General features: G+C 42.7%; 1 protein-coding gene across 2 annotated transcripts in view; it reads right to left on the reverse strand.

Annotated features, from left to right (window-relative positions):
- Nucleotides 1-19,999, reverse strand: part of LOC138481032 (fibronectin type-III domain-containing protein 3a-like) — a 2,755,868-nt gene that overhangs the window by 1,727,540 nt on the left and 1,008,329 nt on the right. For both annotated transcript variants that reach the window (XM_069612893.1, XM_069612892.1), the window contains one exon: nt 18,704-18,842. In XM_069612893.1, the coding sequence (XP_069468994.1) occupies nt 18,704-18,842 (139 nt within the window). The remainder of the gene's footprint in view (nt 1-18,703; nt 18,843-19,999) is intronic.

Consider the following 19,999-nt stretch of genomic DNA (forward strand, 5'->3'; position numbering starts at 1 on the left):
GAGGAGATTTCTCCTCATGGGACCTTGACTCAACGCTAGAGGCTTTTCGGTCGGATTTACAACCTACCTGCAGTTTTCCCCTCCTCTCTCGTAAGGCTTTCCCCGTCATCGATTGACACTTCATGCAGGCTTCCATGTTGTGCCCCTCTCCAAGGCACCATAAACACTCTCGGTGCGGATCGATAATCGACATTTTTTGAGCCGCATGATTTACATTTCTTGAAACCCTATTTAGGGGTCGTGGTCGGACTGAGGCCTTCGAGGGACCATCGACTTGACGACATCGACGCATGGCGCCCTCTGCCGAAAACTTTTTTTTTTCCCGAAGCAGCTGAGCTGAGCTGGATGGAATAACATCAAAGATGAGGAATACGTTGGAGGACACAATCCACTCGAAGGTAAAGGCAACCAGAACATCTCTAGGTCTTGCTCCCGGCTCCCTTCTCCTGGGTACGACTATATATTCGATCAATCCCAACGTCTTCTGGCTGCACATCCATCAGCAAGTTCCCGAAACATTGTTGCATTGTGTTTTTCAAGTCTGTGTCCAGGATTGTTTCACTCAAGCCTTTCATGCGAATATTGGACAGTCGCGACTTGCTCTCCAGGTCTTCTGCCAGCAGTTGCAGATTGTGGGAGACCCTAGCCAATTGGTCCAACAATTCACTATTCTGACGTACCTCCTTCGATATCTCAGCCAGCCCCTATTCAGTCACATCCACTCTTTCTCATAGTGTTTTCACTTCACCCTTGACATCGGTCAGAGAGGTTCTCAGTTCGTCTCGCAATGCTGCAACCTGCTCTTGGAACGTGTTAGTCATTCTCCCCTCCATATCCTTGAGGCATTCCTTGAGATCCTCTATGCTGAGAGCCATCTCCACAGATTCTTGGGGGTCCCCTTTCTTTGCTTCTAATGTGCCCCTGTCGCACTGCCTCCAATAGCGCTCTAATTGTCCTTCCTGGGGGTAGCCTCCTTCTGGCCTGAGTGCCCTTCCCTTTTGCTCCTGGCATCTGAGTGTCCCTTCACCACCAATATGTATAGCGCAACCACACTTTAAGGAAAGTATGACCGTGCAAGATACGTATTTCAAGTCACACTCTTTTGCCTCTGCATCTCTTTGCACGTGGCTCTCAGATGATGCTTGGTCCCTTCCCTCTGCATTGCCTTCCAACTTCCTCTTGCCACCTCCACAGATTTGTGGTTTCCCCCTTTGTTAACTTCCAATTATTTCAGTGGCACACCCCTGATTATTTTGTCCTTGGACCGACTTGCCGTTCAATTACGCATTTGCCTCCTCGGTCCTCACTCCCTGATCTCCTGTTTCTTCCTGTGCCTGCCACAGACCTGCTGCCCACTCCACACCTTTCCTTCCTGCAGTCATGGGCCTCCACACTATTGTCCTCATTTAGCTTCCACAAGGAGCACACAGGGTGCCCCAGGGGACCAGTATGTCCTTAAATGATTGCCCTCCTGTACAGAGATATTCTTCCTGGTTCAATCCCTCCCCCTCACCGGGCATTCGACCCCTCTACTCTGGCTCCTTTTCTCTGCCCGGGCGCCTCCTTCTGCGCCGTCTTCCTCCGATCAGCTATTCTCACCTCCTGGCAGTGCAGCGGGAGGGATCTTCCCCAGCCGGCTCCTCTAATGTCAGCCTTCCATGCCGCCGCTTGCACATGGGCTGCTCCTCTTCATGGGGTGTGGGGGTGTCCCAGGCTACCCACCTGGCCAACCCTCCGGTATGCCTTTTCACTGTCCAGCCTGCATCCAAATCGGGAATGCCGGGCCTGCTTCTTTTCTTCTCCCAGAGCGGAGCTGAAGGCAATATGCCCTCAATCACTGGCGGCCACCTTGGAATCTTTGGTCATTACTTCTAAAATGCAAGGTATATGCAGACTTGGAATGTGCACATAAAGGAGAACATCATCCACATATAATAAAACAACATGAACTTGCCCATCCGCCATGATTCCTACGTCATGAAATGGGTCCCTGAAGACTTTTGCCAGGAGTTTCAATGCTAAGGCGAATGGGGCGGGGTAGCCCTGCCTCGTGCCCCTTTCGAACTGTCATTTGTGGGAGACTTTGCTACCCGTTTTTACCCTCACCATGGCGCTCTGGCACATTAACCATATCCATTGCTGCATGGTCGGGCATATCCCTAGTCTGGCAAGTATCTGAAAGAGCCACTCCCATTCCAATGAATTTAACACTTTGATAGCATCTATGGCCACTACTGCCAGTTGTTAGGAAATAGTTCATAATTGAATGTACATTTTCCCTCCATGTGTCAACCCCCAAACTTTTTGCTGCTGTTTAGACATCCTTGACTAACTTTGCCAGAGAGGCAGAGCCTTCAGCTGCACTACGCTCTGCTTTCGCTCACTGTTTATGGGGAAACTGACATGCCCTTAAGACAGTCAGTACTGGGAGACTGTTTCCCTTAGTCCTTTCCGCAAGTTGCAACTTTTGTGAAACATGTAACAAGTGTGCGATGTATCTTACCATACAGCACACTTGGGTCTATAGTCATTTCCAAAGGCCCTAGAAACTCTCGCTGGACTTTTTATGAACTGTGCACATGTGTCATGGACAGGACTGGGGGCAGCTACCTTTTCGCATTCTTTTTAACCCTTTGCTGCCATGTTAACCGCGTTTGGCACAAATAGGTGGCCTGGCACCAAAATGGCCATGCCACGATGTTCTTTGTCCTGTCCTTTGGCCATCTTGCCCCTTCACCTTCCCCAGGTCAAGTCGACCCAGGTAAGTCCTTATTTGGTCATGCACTTTCCCATGAATCCCAATGCTTTTGTGGGCTTCTGCATGCCTTGTGTATGTGCCTCCAGGATGTGGGCTGGAACATCTGGTTCCAATACACATCCTGGGGGCCAGAGAGTCTGGAGTGCCATGAATGACTGGGACCACCGTGGTCTGTGATTGGTCCAAGTATGGAGTGGGTGTTTGTGAACAGATCTCCCATTGGGTCCGTTTTGGCACGAGGGGAACTTTGGATAAGAGGAGGCTGAAAACGCCACTACCAGGTCGATGTCCTGAGTTCTCACCGAACAAAGGATAGGATCCAAGTATCCTGCAACACAAAGCCGAGTCGAGGAACCGCTGGTGACCTGCTGTCGTGCCGTGGGACCCCTCTGCATCTGGTCATCCTAGAAGGTCTGCGAAGACGCTTCGACCCATTGGAATATTGGAACCGACTATTCTCGGCACCTTCATCAAACTCTGCAAGTAAGATTTCTCGAAAGTGTCCCTGGGCCAACCAGTGGACTGGCCAGCTTAACCAGTTTCTTTGCTCTGTCACCGCCGCCGTTTCGAGGAGGCCCTCGAAACTTGGTATACTGCTAGCTATGTGTCCCCGGCACCCTCAAACCGAATTTTGTACACTTGGCATTCCCAGGTCTGAAGTGAGACGAGTGCGCCAGGACCGGAGTAAACGCGGTTACCCTGTTGCCCTGCCGCGGCAACTGTTAGGGAGAATTCTCACAAATGACTGATTTCGCTTACCTAGTGTGTCCCTCGGCAGCTTCGCTGGATTTCTAGGATTTATTTTTTCACCTGGTAAGAGTGTGAGCCTTTTTCCCACTCTTACATGTGTTTTGCTGTGTGCGTTTTCACTTTTTGTGTGATCTTGAGCACTGGAGCCTCACCTACTCCATGGCCTCATATTTTTCATGTGTGTTACACAGCACCTTCAGTGCAGTGACACAGGGTTGTCTTTGAGACTTTCCACTGACTCCATTTTCTGGGGCCGACTACTGTCCCCCAGAAAAGGTAAAGTTGCCATTAACTTTATTTTAGTCACTTTAAACCACAGACCCAGTACACCTCAACTTACATGGAGTATTGGAAAGGGTTAATTCTTATCCCTTTTTTTCTGTGTCTCTTGGAGCCTTGTTTCGCTCCCTTTACATCAAGACTTGGCTGGTGGCAGTGGTAACTACCCTAACATTTCTACCGCGGTTATCTTATATAACCATGGTATTGTTTCAGGCTATTATATTAGCCTCGAACATAAACCCACTTGACCAAATACATTTTATTTTGGCTCCGGCTGGGTTTAGTCACCATTTCTTTTTGTTAAAGTCTTTCTTGTGTTTTTCTCTGCGCGCCAAAACGGGGATGATTCCTTTGTTCGCCGTCTTTTTGCGGGCTTCTGCACAGAAGCCCTCCTTAAGGTACCTGAAAGTCTAGTTAGGTAGGATGTTAGGGAGGGATCTTCAGACCCCTGCCATGGGTTCCCTTGGTAACCCAAGTCGCACTCCTGTTTCAATGGCTGAGGGGACCGTCCTTGCCAGGACAGCCACCCTGCTGTGTAATTGACAGCCAGGCTGTATGAATGGGGGAAAACTGCATAAAAAGCAGGTCTCTGGGACTGGAAAGGCAGAGTCGCCACTGAAACGAAAGAACCAACGAGGAGCTGATGGAAAAGGACCCCTACGATGACTGAACCACCCGGTGAAGCCCTGCTGCAGGTCAGAATCCTCACAATCTGACGACAGAGTTGATCCACCAGGAAACTTTTTCCCTTGAGCCGGTGGGACCAACCAGTTCGCCCAAACTGGAAGCCAGGACCCCTCCTCTGGTCGAATTGGCTTACAGAGCTAAAGTGGGCCGGATAGCCAGGAAGGTCGGACCCTGCTTGGGTTTTAAGGAGCGCACCTTTTATTCATTGCTTTGCTCTGCTGCTGGTTTCTTCCCTGGGTAGTGCAGGACCCTCCAGTCTTCTTTCTTCTTGTCAGTCCGACAGTCGCTTCAGGAACCGTGAGCCTGCAGGAACTACCAGGAACGTCTGCCTTAGCTACAGCTCCCTCTCCGTTTTAAGGTACTGTGCAAACTCGGTTGCTCATTTCGTTCAACCACGGTGAAAGTGTTTGAAATATTTCTCCAATCCGAGGGCTTGTCCTTCTCTTCTCTTTGAACTAACTTTTCTTTCAACCAACCTCGTCCGGAAACCGTGCCACAAACTTTACCGCAAACTACCCTGAACTGTATTATCTTGAGCAAAAGACTTTTGACCCATTGACTTTGGCCCTAGGCCTTTTCTATATGATTTTATCATTGTAGTTCCCCTTGTTCAATTGCCCCGAGTACTTACCTGTTGGTTTGATTTAATTTCTATCAACTTTGTCTTTCCCTCCCTTTTAAATTGCTGGAGTGTCATTTTGCTCCCACTTCATTTTGTGAGCCTAACTTGTCTGGAATTTAAGGAGTGTGGTGTATTAAGAGTGTGATTTTTAGACTGCTTATAATAGTGTAATGTTATACAACTGAAGAGTGAAATAAATGTATATTCTTTTACTTGATAACCTTGAGTCAGTGTTTGCCTGAATCATACTAATTGCTGTCCTTTGTGTAGCTATCTTGTACTGCTCACTTACTCTTGAGATAAGTCTGGCTGCTCAGCCATCGCTACCACTTTAACTGTGTAGTACAGGCTTGTACCAAAGGTGAATTTGTACTGTCACTTGTAGTCTTAATTGTGTGTGGTGTTCCCAAAGGGTACTGGATACAATTCTGCCTAACAGCAATGTAATTTGCAAGTCTGCTGTATTTGTGACCCTCTTGCCCCTGAAGCCTGCTGCAGTGAAATTGGGTCGATTCATCCACCCGAAGCGGAGAAATCACCACTGTCCCGTTTGGGAATCATCGCTGTACCTCAGGAACTGAAAGGTGTCGAGACATCCTTTTTGCCTCATTCGAACCTGCAAGTGAAGTGGACTGAACTGGGGAAGTTTGGCTCCGCTTGCGTCGGGGACCAGTGAGTAATCCATACCCCAACCGGTGGGTTCTAGCGCAAGGGCCCATTTCTACGCACGTGTGGCCCCTGGGGATCCCTCTCCTTCCACTGCCATTGCGAAATAGCACCTACATCTCTAACTCTCTAACTGCCTCTGCCCTCAAGTGGAGGTCCTTCTTGAATAGTGAGAACTTGTTCTGCATCGCCTCATCCACCTTCCCGAGCTGCTAGAGCCCTCTGAAGAAACCCTATTCTGCCCAGTGGCACAACCGCGTGAACTTGCATTGCATGTACTATTGAGCCCAAGGCTCCTCTCTTCTTAGGGCTTGGACTGCCTCTTAGGTGTATTCTCGATGTTGAACTGGGCCTAAAGATTATCTGCACTGCCCGTTTTCTTCCCTTCTAGGTTGTTGACATATTTCGTGCATTTAACCCTTTGGACTCCAATAGTCTTGTATATATATATTGTATTGATTGTGATGTGTTGGTTTACTTAGCGTTACTGTGATTCTTTTGCTATGGTCTATGTTGCCTTGTAATAAATGTGTCTATATTTTTGATATAACACTGTCTGGAGTAATTTGTAAATGCCCTTGCTTTGTGTGCTCATTGAGGTCTTTCAGTCACCCTAACCCCTCTTGAGACTTAGTCTTGACCGCCTGCCATAGCTACCTTGATTGGTCTGGCTTGTCCAGAGGTTACCCTGTTCCAACAAACTGGACTGGCCTTCTGAACTTCTGCCCACCAGGTCAGAGTTAAGAAATCCATCTTAACACCAGTTTCCTCATCTCCCACCCTCTCTATAATGTGATGTGATGTAGACGTCTCAGATTAATCATTGTGTTCCTCCCTTCCACGAAGCCGCATTGGTCTTGGTGAACCAGCCTTGTTAAGTGCTTATTCAGCCTTTTATATCACCCCCCTCCTGGCAATTTCCCTGTCCCCAAAGAGTCAATTGCCACCCTTATCTCGTATGTTTTGGTAAGTGGACTTGGTCTAGAATGTCCGTCATATCCTCCATATACGGTGGTCCCCCGCTTGAGTATAAATCGGTATAGAATTTCTGAAATACCTTACTAATGGCGCTTGTGTCTCAATCACCTCCCCCTCCCCAGTGACAATTCGAGTAACTGTGTCCTTCGGGTTCTCCCGCCTGAGATGCCAGGCCAGAAACCATCCCGCCTTATCCCGCTTCCCATGGATCCATTGAACATACTGGGCATAACCGTGATTCCCCAACCATTCTTGTGCCTCGGATAGTGACCTTTAATGTGTCCCACATTATCCCATAGTCCACTTCTGACTTTTTGTTGAGGTCAAAATATTCTACAATAGCTTGTCTTATGTCCCCTCTGTAAATGTCGTCCCAGAGAGCTTCAACTCTGAGCCTCCACAAGGGTATTACCCCTCTTCTCTTCCCCAATATCAATGCGGTTCGCAAAGAGGCGTGGTCCGATAATGTTTTGCCCAGGTAGGTGGTTTGCCCGTACTTCGTGAAGTGGTTTTTACTTACTAAAAGGAGATTTATGCGGGAATGGATGCCATGGGGGTGGGAATAAAAGAGTAACCCCGCTCCTCACCCCTCTGTCCCTGCCACAAGTCTATCCGGTCGACGCCCACCATAGTTTTTCACAGGGACTTCATTGCCATCGGTTTATGTGTTGCACCAGGTCCTGACCTATCCAGCTGGGGTGTATTGGGCAATTGAAGTCATCCCCCCCATATGGTCTCCCGGTACATATGCCCCCTCCAGAACCCCCACCAACAGCTGTGCCACCCCCAAGAAGTATTGAGTTGTTATCTATATTAGGGGCTTAAGAGGTCTTAGTTACTTACCTGTAACAGTATTTCTCCAGCACTGGTATCTTTCAGATTCACATGCTTGAATATTCCCCGTCAGGGTTCCCGGTCTGACGACACGGAATATTCAAGCATCTGAATCTATGAAAGATCCAATGCTGGAGAATTTATAATGCAGCAAACCGTCTGCTTCTTCTGCAGTGCTGTCCCTGCTGCCTCAGGTAGTCTCCCGTGTTTGTTTCCCACCCCTTGGGTGGGGGGCCTCTTGCCGTTAGCGAGGGTGCAGGCACTGCCAGAGTAATTCAGTCCCAGTTTCCAAACAGACTGGGCTCCAGTGTTTTTGTCGCTTCCGCCCGTTTACTAGTTGTGGTGGATGGTGGCGCTTTTCATGCAGAGCTTCCAAAGATCAAAAGTATGTCCAGGAGTGCTTTTCCCCTCGCCTGAAACTTGATGGTTCGTTTCCCCCAGTGTTCCGGTTGCTGTAGGTCTGCTGGGACCAGATTCCGGGCTTTGCTAGCAAGATAATTGTCAGGATTATTGCGGGTGGCTCGAGGAGCTCCGGAGGGGTATTTGCTCATCCTTTGCCTGCTGGCCCCGCCCCATTATAGTGCTGATATTTAACTACTGGGCACTTGTCACAAACATTTTCTGATATTTTGTTTCGAGTCCTGCAGTGCGACTGGAAGGAAAAGGGATCTTCACCGAATATCAGTGTTAAATTAATAAAAATTGAAAAATTGGTTCGGGAAGATATCTCGCGCTCACACCTGTGTTTTAACAAGATTCCTCTACAATTTTTGATCAGAACAACATCAGTTTAAAACCATCAATATAATGATTCCCAAAGAATGTTTTTTTGATTCATCAAAGAAAAAAGCAGCCTTTAATTTGTCAGAGAAAGAACAGACAAACAGCCGACACGTGTTTCGACCTTAGGTCGTTATCAAGGCTATATGTGAAATTATACAGACACATAATGTATGACAATTGAAAAAATGTATAAATAATATTAAAAACCATACCATATGATTCCACATGTCAGGTCAGGATGAGAGAGGTTTTTTTGCCATGGTCAAATGTTTGAAATAATATGAAAGAAAATCACAAAAATCAAAAACCAAAAATTAGTTCAAGTATCCCCATTCTTCACAAAAAAAAAAAAAAAAATTCAAATTTTCACTCAAGTTTAAACAAACAACAATTTGTACTTCTAAGTGCTTATTGGACATGATTAATAAGTTACCATAAAATCCCATTTTTTGTGAGGCCACTCTAGCTAGACCAAAATATAAATTTCCATGAATTTATAAAGTTAACTGTGGTCCCCCATTAGTACTTGATCAATCATGCAATATTGCTGTAACTAAGGCTTACCCCATTTGCAAATCTCTAGAATTCTCCTGTGTTGAAGTGTAACAAATCACTCGATTAGGTCCTGGGTTGTCAATTCAATTATTCAAATCTGTATAAAAGATTCCTGTTTTAATTTAATTCATTAATATAACTAAACTGACTAGTATAATAGAGTAATAATACAAAATATTAAATAGAAATGCTCACCAGCTTTTAAACGATTTAAACTTCCTGAAAGAATTCTTATATATAGTTGAATGCTATCACCAAACTTTTTAACACATAAATGTGTATCTGATAAACATTGATATTTTCAAATTCATAAGAAAATTGAAATTAAAGAAATATTTTGCAAATCAGGTGAAAATGTTTCAGCCCAAGACCACTTTGAATCCCCTGAGTTTGTATACTATCTCTGACATTCATAATATTACTACTTTGACAAATTTAAATCAAGATACTATAGTGGATATAGAGTCAATTTGTCAAACATTGGGTGTCAACACCAGACATCTTGATTTAAAAGAATTAAAACCAAAATCAAATTTCACCCCCCAACTGGGTACAGAGAATGTAATTGAAACTTTTCACAAAGCTATCATTAAAGATATCCATAGACATATGGACAGTGGATTTTATAAGAGAAAGGGACGCAGATCCAATTTAAGGAAAGAAGAGACTGAAGCCTTAGTGGCCCTAATGAGAGACAAAATGATAACCATCAAAGAAGCGGACAAAGGGGGCAACATTGTAGTGATGAACACTAAGGATTATATCACAATGGCTATGTTACATTTGGATACCTCTCAATGCTACACCCCTTTGAAATCCAATCCTACAAAGAGAATTGTAACTGAACATTTGAAATTAATACAGTTATGGTATGACAAGGGCTTCTTATCAGACGATGAAAAAGCTTTTTTGACTAATATTGAACCGACCATGCCCACCCTATATTTTTTGCCAAAGATACACAAGACTTACGGAATATTACCATCAGTTAGACCTATCATGAGTGGTATTGGGTGGGTAACAGAAGGCATGTCACAGTATTTGGATGAAGCCCTAAAACCTTATGTTCTGAAAATGAAATCCTACATTAGGGATAGTGGGCATGTATTACAATCTCTTAAAAATTTGAAATGGGAATCAGATTATCTTTTAGCTACGCTGGATGTTTCAGCACTCTATACTAGTATAGATCATGATTTGGCAATTCAGACATTAGACTACACCTTTGGAAATTCGTCTGCTTCCTATATACAACATATAGATATGCTTAAAAGTCTTTTGAGATTCACATTAAATAATAATGTATTTATCTTTAATGAGCAATATTATGTACAGGCCAAAGGGGTGGCCATGGGTGCGAAATTTGCACCATCTTTGGCCAACCTCTTTATGGCCCAATATGAGGAAACACATATCTATGAACAAGAAACTTTTAAAACTAACCTAATAGTATGGAAAAGGTTTATAGATGATGTATTAATCATATGGAAGGGATCACTTGAATCATTTGAAACCTTTGTGATACATACCAATAACAACAAATTTGGTATCAGCTTTACAGGTTCTGCTAGCTCGGAAAGTATTGATTTTCTTGATTTACATATTTTTGTCACTAATGGGCATTTTGAGACCAAAACATATCGCAAACCAACAGAGGTAAACTCTGTACTTTGTGCACAAAGTAGTCACCAAAGATCTACGGTAGAGAACATCCCAGTGGGGGAATTTTTCCGAGCCAGGAGAAACTGTAGTCGAGATATGGACTATCAAGAAGAAACTAAATTGCTTGTTAATAGATTCAGAGATAGGGGTTACAATTCACGATGTATAAAGAAAGCGGTTGAAAAATACAAAGAATATAGTCAAGTGGATCTTCTATGTAAACATGTGAAGAAGCAACCAAGTGAACATATTTCCATAATAACACAATTTTCTCAAGATTCATCATATCTCTACAAAATGGTGTCCAAACATTGGGACATTTTGAAACTTGATAAGGATCTGCTACCTTTCTTGACGGAAAAACCTAAGTTCACATTTAAAAGAGCACACACTATTAAACAGAAATTGAGTCCGTCCTTTTTGAATATAAAAGAAGAAAACATTAAAGGGACCTGGTTAAAAGGAAAGAAGGGCTTTTTTAAATGTGGTAATTGCAATCAGTGCAAGTATGCACATGCAAATTGTGATGAATTTTCTGATATCAATGGAATGACAATCAAGATCAAGGAATTTATTAATTGTAAAACTAGTTATGTCATTTATGCCATTATTTGTATATGTGGAAAACTTTATATTGGTAGCACTATTCGACAATTGAGATTTCGAATTAGAGAACATTTGGCTAGTTTAAGAAATACTGATCCGAAATCACCTCTTGCAATTCATTGGCAACAATGTCATCAGTTAGATAACCAGGAAAACATCAGGTATATTGGACTAACACAGGTTAAATTGGGGAAACGAGGTGGTAATCTTAGGCTCAAACTAAGACAAGAGGAATGCAAGTTAATTTGTTTTTTTAGAAGCACTTTAAATGGTTTAAATCATGATCACGAGATGCATGTGTTTCTATAAATTGAAAATATTTCTTTTATGAATTTCTACAATATATTTATTATTTGTGAAGCCACTCTAACAAATACCAGAATTAAATAATGTGCATTTTGATTTAATTTATATATTTCGCATATTGTGCATTAATCTGCATAGTTTAATTCATTGTGATATACCTTTTGGAAGTTCACTTGAAGGATACTGGGTGACTTCATGAGAACCTAAGCTCCCTTTAAGAACAACCATTTGTTGTGAGTAACGTATATACTTAGCCACATGCCCGTGTTCTTTTCAAAAACATTAGAGTAGACGTCGCGCGCTCGTACGCGTGACGTCATCACGTAATTAACGCATGACGTCATCGCGTCCGTGTGCGCGTGACGTCACTGCAAGTACGGCCCGCGTTTTTCGCGGCCAAAAAGTATATTAGATCCTGTGATGGGTGCAGGATCTCTATAGAATAACAATAAACGTGGGATCGAACCCCTGGAATGGTGAGTTTCAAGAAAATATAAGATTAATGTTCTTTAGAGGAGATGGAATCAAATGTAGTGACTTATACAAATGAGCTTATTATTATTTTTGCAGGTGAACTTTGTTTATCAGATACACATTTATGTGTTAAAAAGTTTGGTGATAGCATTCAGCTATATATAAGAATTCTTTCAGGAAGTTTAAATCGTTTAAAAGCTGGTGAGCATTTCTATTTAATATTTTGTATTATTACTCTATTATACTAGTCAGTTTAGTTATATTAATGAATTAAATTAAAACAGGAATCTTTTATACAGATTTGAATAATTGAATTGACAACCCAGGACCTAATCGAGTGATTTGTTACACTTCAACACAGGAGAATTCTAGAGATTTGCAAATGGGGTAAGCCTTAGTTACAGCAATATTGCATGATTGATCAAGTACTAATGGGGGACCACAGTTAACTTTATAAATTCATGGAAATTTATATTTTGGTCTAGCTAGAGTGGCCTCACAAAAAATGGGATTTTATGGTAACTTATTAATCATGTCCAATAAGCACTTAGAAGTACAAATTGTTGTTTGTTTAAACTTGAGTGAAAATTTGAAATTTTTTTTTTTTTTTTTTTGTGTGAAGAATGGGGATACTTGAACTAATTTTTGGTTTTTGATTTTTGTGATTTTCTTTCATATTATTTCAAACATTTGACCATGGCAAAAAAACCTCTCTCATCCTGACCTGACATGGGGAATCATATGGTATGGTTTTTAATATTATTTATACATTTTTTCAATTGTCATACATTATGTGTCTGTATAATTTCACATATAGCCTTGATAACGACTTAAGGTCGAAACACGTGTCGGCTGTTTGGCTGTTCTTTCTCTGACAAATTAAAGGCTGCTTTTTTCTTTGATAAATCAAAAAAACATTCTTTGGGAATCATTATATTGATGGTTTTAAACTGATGTTGTTCTGATCAAAAATTGTAGAGGAATCTTGTTAAAACACAGGTGTGAGCGCGAGATATCTTCCCGAACCAATTTTTCAATTTGTATCATTGTTACAAACTTTGTGGGAAGTTTGAGGGTAAGATATAACTTGCTGCCGACCCGGTTTTTTTCAAAAATTTTTTGGTGGTAAATAGCGCACATGACCTAATAGCGATCCCACAAGTGTTTGGAAATTTAAATTAATAAAAGAAAGACATTTTCCTATTAATTGTCTTGCACTGGACATTAGTTTGATATCAAATTCGCATAAATAATTAATTTCATATAATTTTTACATGTTTTAAGAAAAGTCTTTTATTTATCAAATCTTCTCGTATCGTGTCCTTAGCTGACACTGTTGCACATGCCTTTTGTTACACAATATAGGGGTTTTCAAGGCTAATATCCATATTAGGGGTGTCACAGTATTAGTTTTATGACGGTACGATAACCTTCTTGCCAAATGGTGGTATATCATGGTTATCACAGTATAGTAGGTGGAGTTAACTAATCTTAACAACTATTTTCTAAAAGGTCATAAATTGTCAGATTTATCATCACAAACAAAACCAGGCACCCGGGGCTAGAATTTAGCTTTTCAACATACTTTCCACTGAAATGCCACCCCTTGCTTCCACCAAACACACGTGTGAAGAGGAGGAGGGGTGGGGGGTGGGGTGGGGGGGTTCTATAGCCCTGCTGCAACTGGCAAAGCAAACTGAATAGCTTTTCTTGAGTGGTCATTTAGGCTTTTAGCTCCCCACTGGCTACCGGTGAAGATGAACATGTTGCCATCTTGATAACCTGCATGCCACAGATCAATGGAGGCTGATGGTAGTATACGCTTGTGCGCATATACACACACACACACACACGACACACGACACACACACACTCTTTACAGCTTTAGTTTACTTGCGGGCCAAAAGGTGTTCAGTAATCACGGACATGTTACCCTTTGGTATGGCAGCAGGGAATACCCACAGAACTGAGTGAATTTCGCAGTGTGACTTATTATATGTAAATTCAATGATGGAACCAGGGAAATCCCCCATTGTCATATGTTTAGAAAACATTATCCATTACAAATATATAAACCCAAAAGCCGCCATCCCAAAGTAAACCCTTTCCCTTCTTGGCACGGTATTTATTCTTCCTATTGCGAACATTAATTTTATGTCAGGCATGTGTGGTTTATGGAATGGCATTAAAAACTGCTCCAACTGAAACTACTTGGCAGACGGTACATCCAAGAGTGCAAGACCAAGACTGCGCAGCACTTGCTTGCTGCAGCATTTCACAATCAGATTGAAAAGCACACTTAACGGTATAAATGGTATACCAGTATAAACAATGTGACTGGTATTATTGTTCAATTAAGTGGTTCACGGTATCTTTAACGGTATACCGTTATATCTCGAATCCATATAGAAATTAATCACAGTATTATTCCGTTACCATACGAGTACGAACAGGAGTTTACCCATAAGTCAATTCTGAAATGTAATGTTACGCTGCTCACTAAATTTAAAGTAATATTGTTGTGCTCTTACGCAATTTCTTTTTAAAGTATTAGTATTCCCTTCTTTTATATTCAAGTCGGTATGCACAAGTACGCTTCTTAATGGCATTCTGCGTGTTATATTAATACTTTTCTTAAATCATGTAAAATTGATATAAAATGAATTAATGAACTTTCGATACAACACTACTGTCAAACGCAAGAAAATTAATAGGCATATTTCCTTCTTACTTACTTTTATTCATTTAAGTACACACAGAGCACTAGTTACACAGAGCACTAGTCAAGCAGAATGTATAAAAACATAGGTATTTATTTAGACCTTAAAATATACCCCTTAGCGATGAAAACCCCAGGTAAGTAAAACTAACCCATTCACTATTAAAAACACATTCACTTTGTTTTGGTCTGCTAAAAGCACTAACACTTTAATTTGGAATATAGTTTGATCAGTTTCAGAATACGGTCTGATAGCAAAGCAAGGTAATAAAGAAATACCAGGTAAGTAACCATCAGAGAACTAATATGCAGAAAATAAAAGGCATTAGAAACACCATTCAAAGCCTTATAAATTCAGGTGGTACACATTCAAAAGTTAGAAAAGATAAGGCCTAGTGCCCTAGAGTCATAAGTACCAATTCATTTCTCTTCAGAAGCCCAAGAGTCTTTTGAAGAGTCTGTACAAGAGTTGGTAAAGCCAACAGACAGTGTTAGGGTCTCAAAGTTAGAAAGAAATTGAAGAGAAGTTCTTAGCAGCCTCTCTTCCGATTCAATCACCTTAAGGGGAGCGCTGGGGAGGATTCACCCGAATTCCACTGCTCGCAGTAAGATGAGGTGGGGAAAGGACTACACACTTGGTAAATCCTATGGAGGTAGGGGGTGGAACCAGGTATGTTAACCTGCACCCTGTACTCACATTTGCCTCAGGGACCACCATAGAAGTTCTTGAAATCGCTGGCCCCCCTTTTCTCATGCCTTGGTTTCCGATGAGGGAAGTCCAGGGGTCTTGGGTTCAGAGGTCACTTTTGGAGTAAGGTTTAAGGTCTGGCTAATCGGTGGTTCCATGCACAGATGCATCATTACTGGACACCTCTACTGGACTGAAGAAAGGACAACCTCTCCGGTGACGACCCCAGCACACGATGCAGGCAGCAATAAGTGATGGCCATTACGAAGAAATGGCAGAGGCAGACACTTTGGCAGGAACAAAGAAATATGCCCTGCTATACACCTCTTCATGGTGGAGAGCTGCAACTGTAGGATGAATCTTCTTATTTTGTACATCAAGGATCTGCAGAGTCCAAAGGCTCAAATCGGTGAGCGACCAATGCAGCAACGTAGCGCTGTATGAAGATGGGCAGACCACAGGATGGATCGGGACACTTCCGAAGGCTTCCAAGGACAGGGTCCTCAAGCAGGGGTCAGGGCTGGTTGCTCCCACCAGTTCAGGAGTTTAAGCACTAATGAAGGCCTTCTGGAGACCATCAAATGAGCAGAGCTACGCTGGGACGGTGGAAGAAAGCAATGCCGATTGGATTTTCAACTTTGAGTTTGAGTCTTCAGAAGGATGCATCTCTTCATAGAGGTCTTGGCTTCAACGATCTGTTGAACAGTCCGCCCTTTTATCCGGGAATAGCAATGAGTTGCTCCAAAGACCACCAAGATAAGGATCTGCAACATTCAAACAGGCAGGGGCTGTCCAATCCTGAACAGCCACTGGCTAACACATTTGATCAGACCCACTTTAGCATGGATGTGGACTGGGACCAGACAGTCCCAGCACCCACATCCGCTAAACACAAACATACACTTTGCCCAGGAAAGCTTGCCATATATGGAATGGAAGAAAGTAGGTCAAAATACAAGATGACCAAAGAACAAGCAAAAATGTTGTGGCATGGCTATGACATTAAGCAGTAAAATGCAAAAGTGCAGGAGACAACTAAAATGAAAATGATAGAAAAGATCCGCTTCCACATCCTACACACATCATGTTAGTAATCACAAAGGTACAAATAAAGCAGTGTTCCTACCACAATTCACTGTAAGGTGATTTGTGCAGGTAACAATAAACAGAAATGTATAATGGAGAACAAATGTTCTCATGCACTGACAGCCATGGGGACTGATCAGTGCACCCAAAACAGAAGAGCTTAGCAGGACAAGTGAGGTATAAAGGCTTCCACTGGTCGCCAAAGGTCAGAACAGTTATATGTCCCATTGAGGTCTATGGAGGAAAAGCAGAAAAAGAAAATATTTCCTAACAGAAGGCTGGGCCCCAACCGATGAGTATCACCAGAAGTAGGTCAAGTAAGGAAATGCAGCAGCCAAAAACCCAAAACGGATAGATGCCCAAATGACTTCGACAAGCTAGTATGGCCAGAAGGGGGTACAAAACAGCAGCAACGGTGGAAAATCCTTTAGCAAGTAAGCCGACTGGCTCCCCTTAAAATCCAGCAGCACTGAGCTCAGGAACAGGGTTTCCCCTATATGAACCTTCACTCACAGGGGACAGCTTCTGCCAGCCCACCAATCCTGTTAGGGGACTTAGCGCGCAGCCAATCAGTTGGTCCCAAAAACTGTCAAACCCACAGACTCAGCTCAAAGGTAGTGCAGTGCCCTGCCCAGGGCCAAGAATTGATCTGAACCAGTTGAAACCAATATGGAGGCAGTTGGGCCTCATTACGAGTTTGCCGGTCCGGATACAACGGTTCCGGTAAGCTTACCGGTACCATTGTATACAGACCAGCAAACTCCGAGTTGTGCTTGCGGGTGCCTTTCATTCTACCAGGTCTGACCTCCCGGAATGAAAGGCACCCGCGAGCACAACAAGCCTGTAGCATCAACATGGTAATGAACCGTGCTGGTGCTACAGGCATCCCCACTCCCACTAAGCCCTATGGGGCTCAAGTGGGAACGGGGATATACCGGCTCCGGCACCCGCGAAAGGGCAATTACCGGGTCTGGAATACCCCGGTAATTGGCCATTCGCGGGTGCCGGACCCTGTAGCAAGTTTGGAGGTAGCCTTGCCGGTTTTACCGGCAAAGGCTACCTCCAACCTTGTAATGAGGCCAGTCATCTTGGGCTCACAAAGCGCACATGTGGGCACCATGGCCATTTAAGGACTGCTTCCAGGTTTCCCAGATCAGAGAGAGTCCCTAAAACAAATTGGCAGAGAGTAGGACTTAACCCATTAGTACTGCAATGGTGATCATAAAGGGAAATTGTACGACTAATGCCGTAAATCATCTTGCACCTCTTGTGAAACAAACCTAAATATTAACTGCCACCTGCTTACCCCCTCAAATCAATGTAGGGTGGTACAATCACTCTACGGAAAAAATGGGGTCTGAGAGGCACCCCTGGGACTGGGCGCTGTATGGGTGACAATACAATCTCTGTAAGTAAAGTAAAAAGTGACAGTGGCCGGACGACTTCAGCATAAACCCATTGGACCACCAAAATGAATTAGAAAGCCCCAAAAATAAAGGCGGGGGTAGCAAAATAGAGTAGGGTTCTATAAAAGAAGACTGCAGAAAATGTAACTCTGCCCTAACAGTTACAGTAAGCGGTAGTGGTTACATTGTTTCTTCCAATTTTTCTAGGTGAACTGGGTTATATTCATGCCCAGTGCTGACATTATGTTTTACCATCTTCAGTTCTGTCCTTTTGACCCATTTACTAAAATGTTCTAATAACATTCTTCTCTCCTATTTTAGGACTTATAAAGTATGCAACCGTTAGGTCAGAGTCCTATTATGTGTCATGGAGGGAACTGTAATCAATGTCTTATCCCTTTTGATGCTTTCTTTTATTGTGGTATATGTTTCTAATTGTGTATTTCACAGCACTTTTAAACAAAATGCAATAATAAATACATGTACCCATGTTTTTACAGTGAAGTAGGTGGTGTGTACTTGATTGTGCATCTGTCTGGGATTTATTGTACTTTTGTACCAGCCCATTTGCCTAAAAGTGGAGCCTGACTGTTTTGCTGTGTTTTCAATTGAGAGATTTTGCCTACCTTGGTGGACAGGCTGTTTTTTCAGTCAGGCAAAATCTCTTTAGATTTCTTCACCAGAGGGTTGTGAAAAAGACTGCCTAGTAGGTACATTGAAAACAATATAATCATTTAACCATGCAACATTTTTCAGAAAATAACAAATGCCAATGCGTAATCTCAATGTGTTACAATTCACAAATGTTTAGCCTGCACAAAGCTGAAGCAAGGACTGTTACCTTCCACTGCAAGTTCAAACTATTCTTGGTTCTGTTGAGTAATTTAGGGGGTGCTGGAGGATCAGGTTCACAGCTTTCGGTTTTAAAAGTGATCATTTCAGTAAAAGATCCTTCCATGGAACTGCACCTGGCTGAAACTCTAAACAAGGAAATAGTTAGGATAGCTAAATATTCTTCATATGATTAAATATGTAGTGAAATGTTTAACATATTGCTGAAATGGAGTGCAATGATATCTAGAAAGTAATGAACCAAATGTAGATGGCAAGGTTTCCCTATTGATTTTCTGAAAGAACCAAATGTTAGATAAATGTGTGGCGATTAAAACACAGAAATGCTGAAATATACAATATTGTAGCAGTAAGAATTTTCTTTTTTTTTAACACATCAGCTTTTAAAAAAAAAATAAATCATATATATATATGGGATACATTACTCACCATAAACGTATTTCTGATGCTTGTATCTGCTTAGATTCACATGCTGTGCATAGGCCGACATCTAGTGGAAGCTGCGGAGTATTACAGTTTATGGGTGTCGACACAGGGGTGCCAGTAATACTTTCCCTAGTGTGACGTCCACTGTACCCATGATCCCTCAGGCGTGTAGGACCCTCAGATTGTATTTTTTCTGACATGAGGTAGCATGAGGAGAAGCGCAAGTACAGATGATCCAAGCAGATATAAAGAAAGGTAAGACTACAAGCATCCATGCGCCTTCTCTCAGAGGGGAGGATGGGTGGGTCGCATGTGAATCTAAGCAGATACAAGCATCAGAAATACGATTACGGTGAGTAATGTATCCCTTCTGAGGCTTGTGGAATCTGCTTAGATCACATGCTATGCATAGATTAGCGAGCAGTACCTGAAGAAGGAGGTGGGATGTGAGAAGGGTTATGAGCAAATAAATGTCTTAGAACCGCTTGTCCCACTTGTGTATCTGTCTTGGAATGGGTGTCAATGCAGTAGTGCTGAGTAAAAGTGTGAATAGAGCTCCAAGAAGCTGCTTTGCAAATGGTGTCAAGGGGGACATTTGCAATGAAAGCCAGAGTAGCCCCAATGCCTCTTGTAGAGTGGGTTCTTGGCGTGAAAGGCAGAGTTTTTCCAGAAAGGGAGTAACACAGCTGGATACAGTTAATAATCCACTTAGAGACGCGATCCCCCTTTCTGCCTGTAGCTACGGAGACAAACAGTTGGTCTGTTTTCCTTAGCAGTCTGGTCTTGTTTACATGGTAGAGGACCGCCCTACGCACATCTAGGGTGTGTAGTTTCACCTCAGCCGAGCTCTGTGGGTCTT

The sequence above is a fragment of the Ambystoma mexicanum genome, chromosome 5p (genome assembly GCF_040938575.1).
Source record: "Ambystoma mexicanum isolate Mex_15411 chromosome 5p, UKY_AmexF1_1, whole genome shotgun sequence".
Taxonomy (NCBI): domain Eukaryota; kingdom Metazoa; phylum Chordata; class Amphibia; order Caudata; family Ambystomatidae; genus Ambystoma; species Ambystoma mexicanum.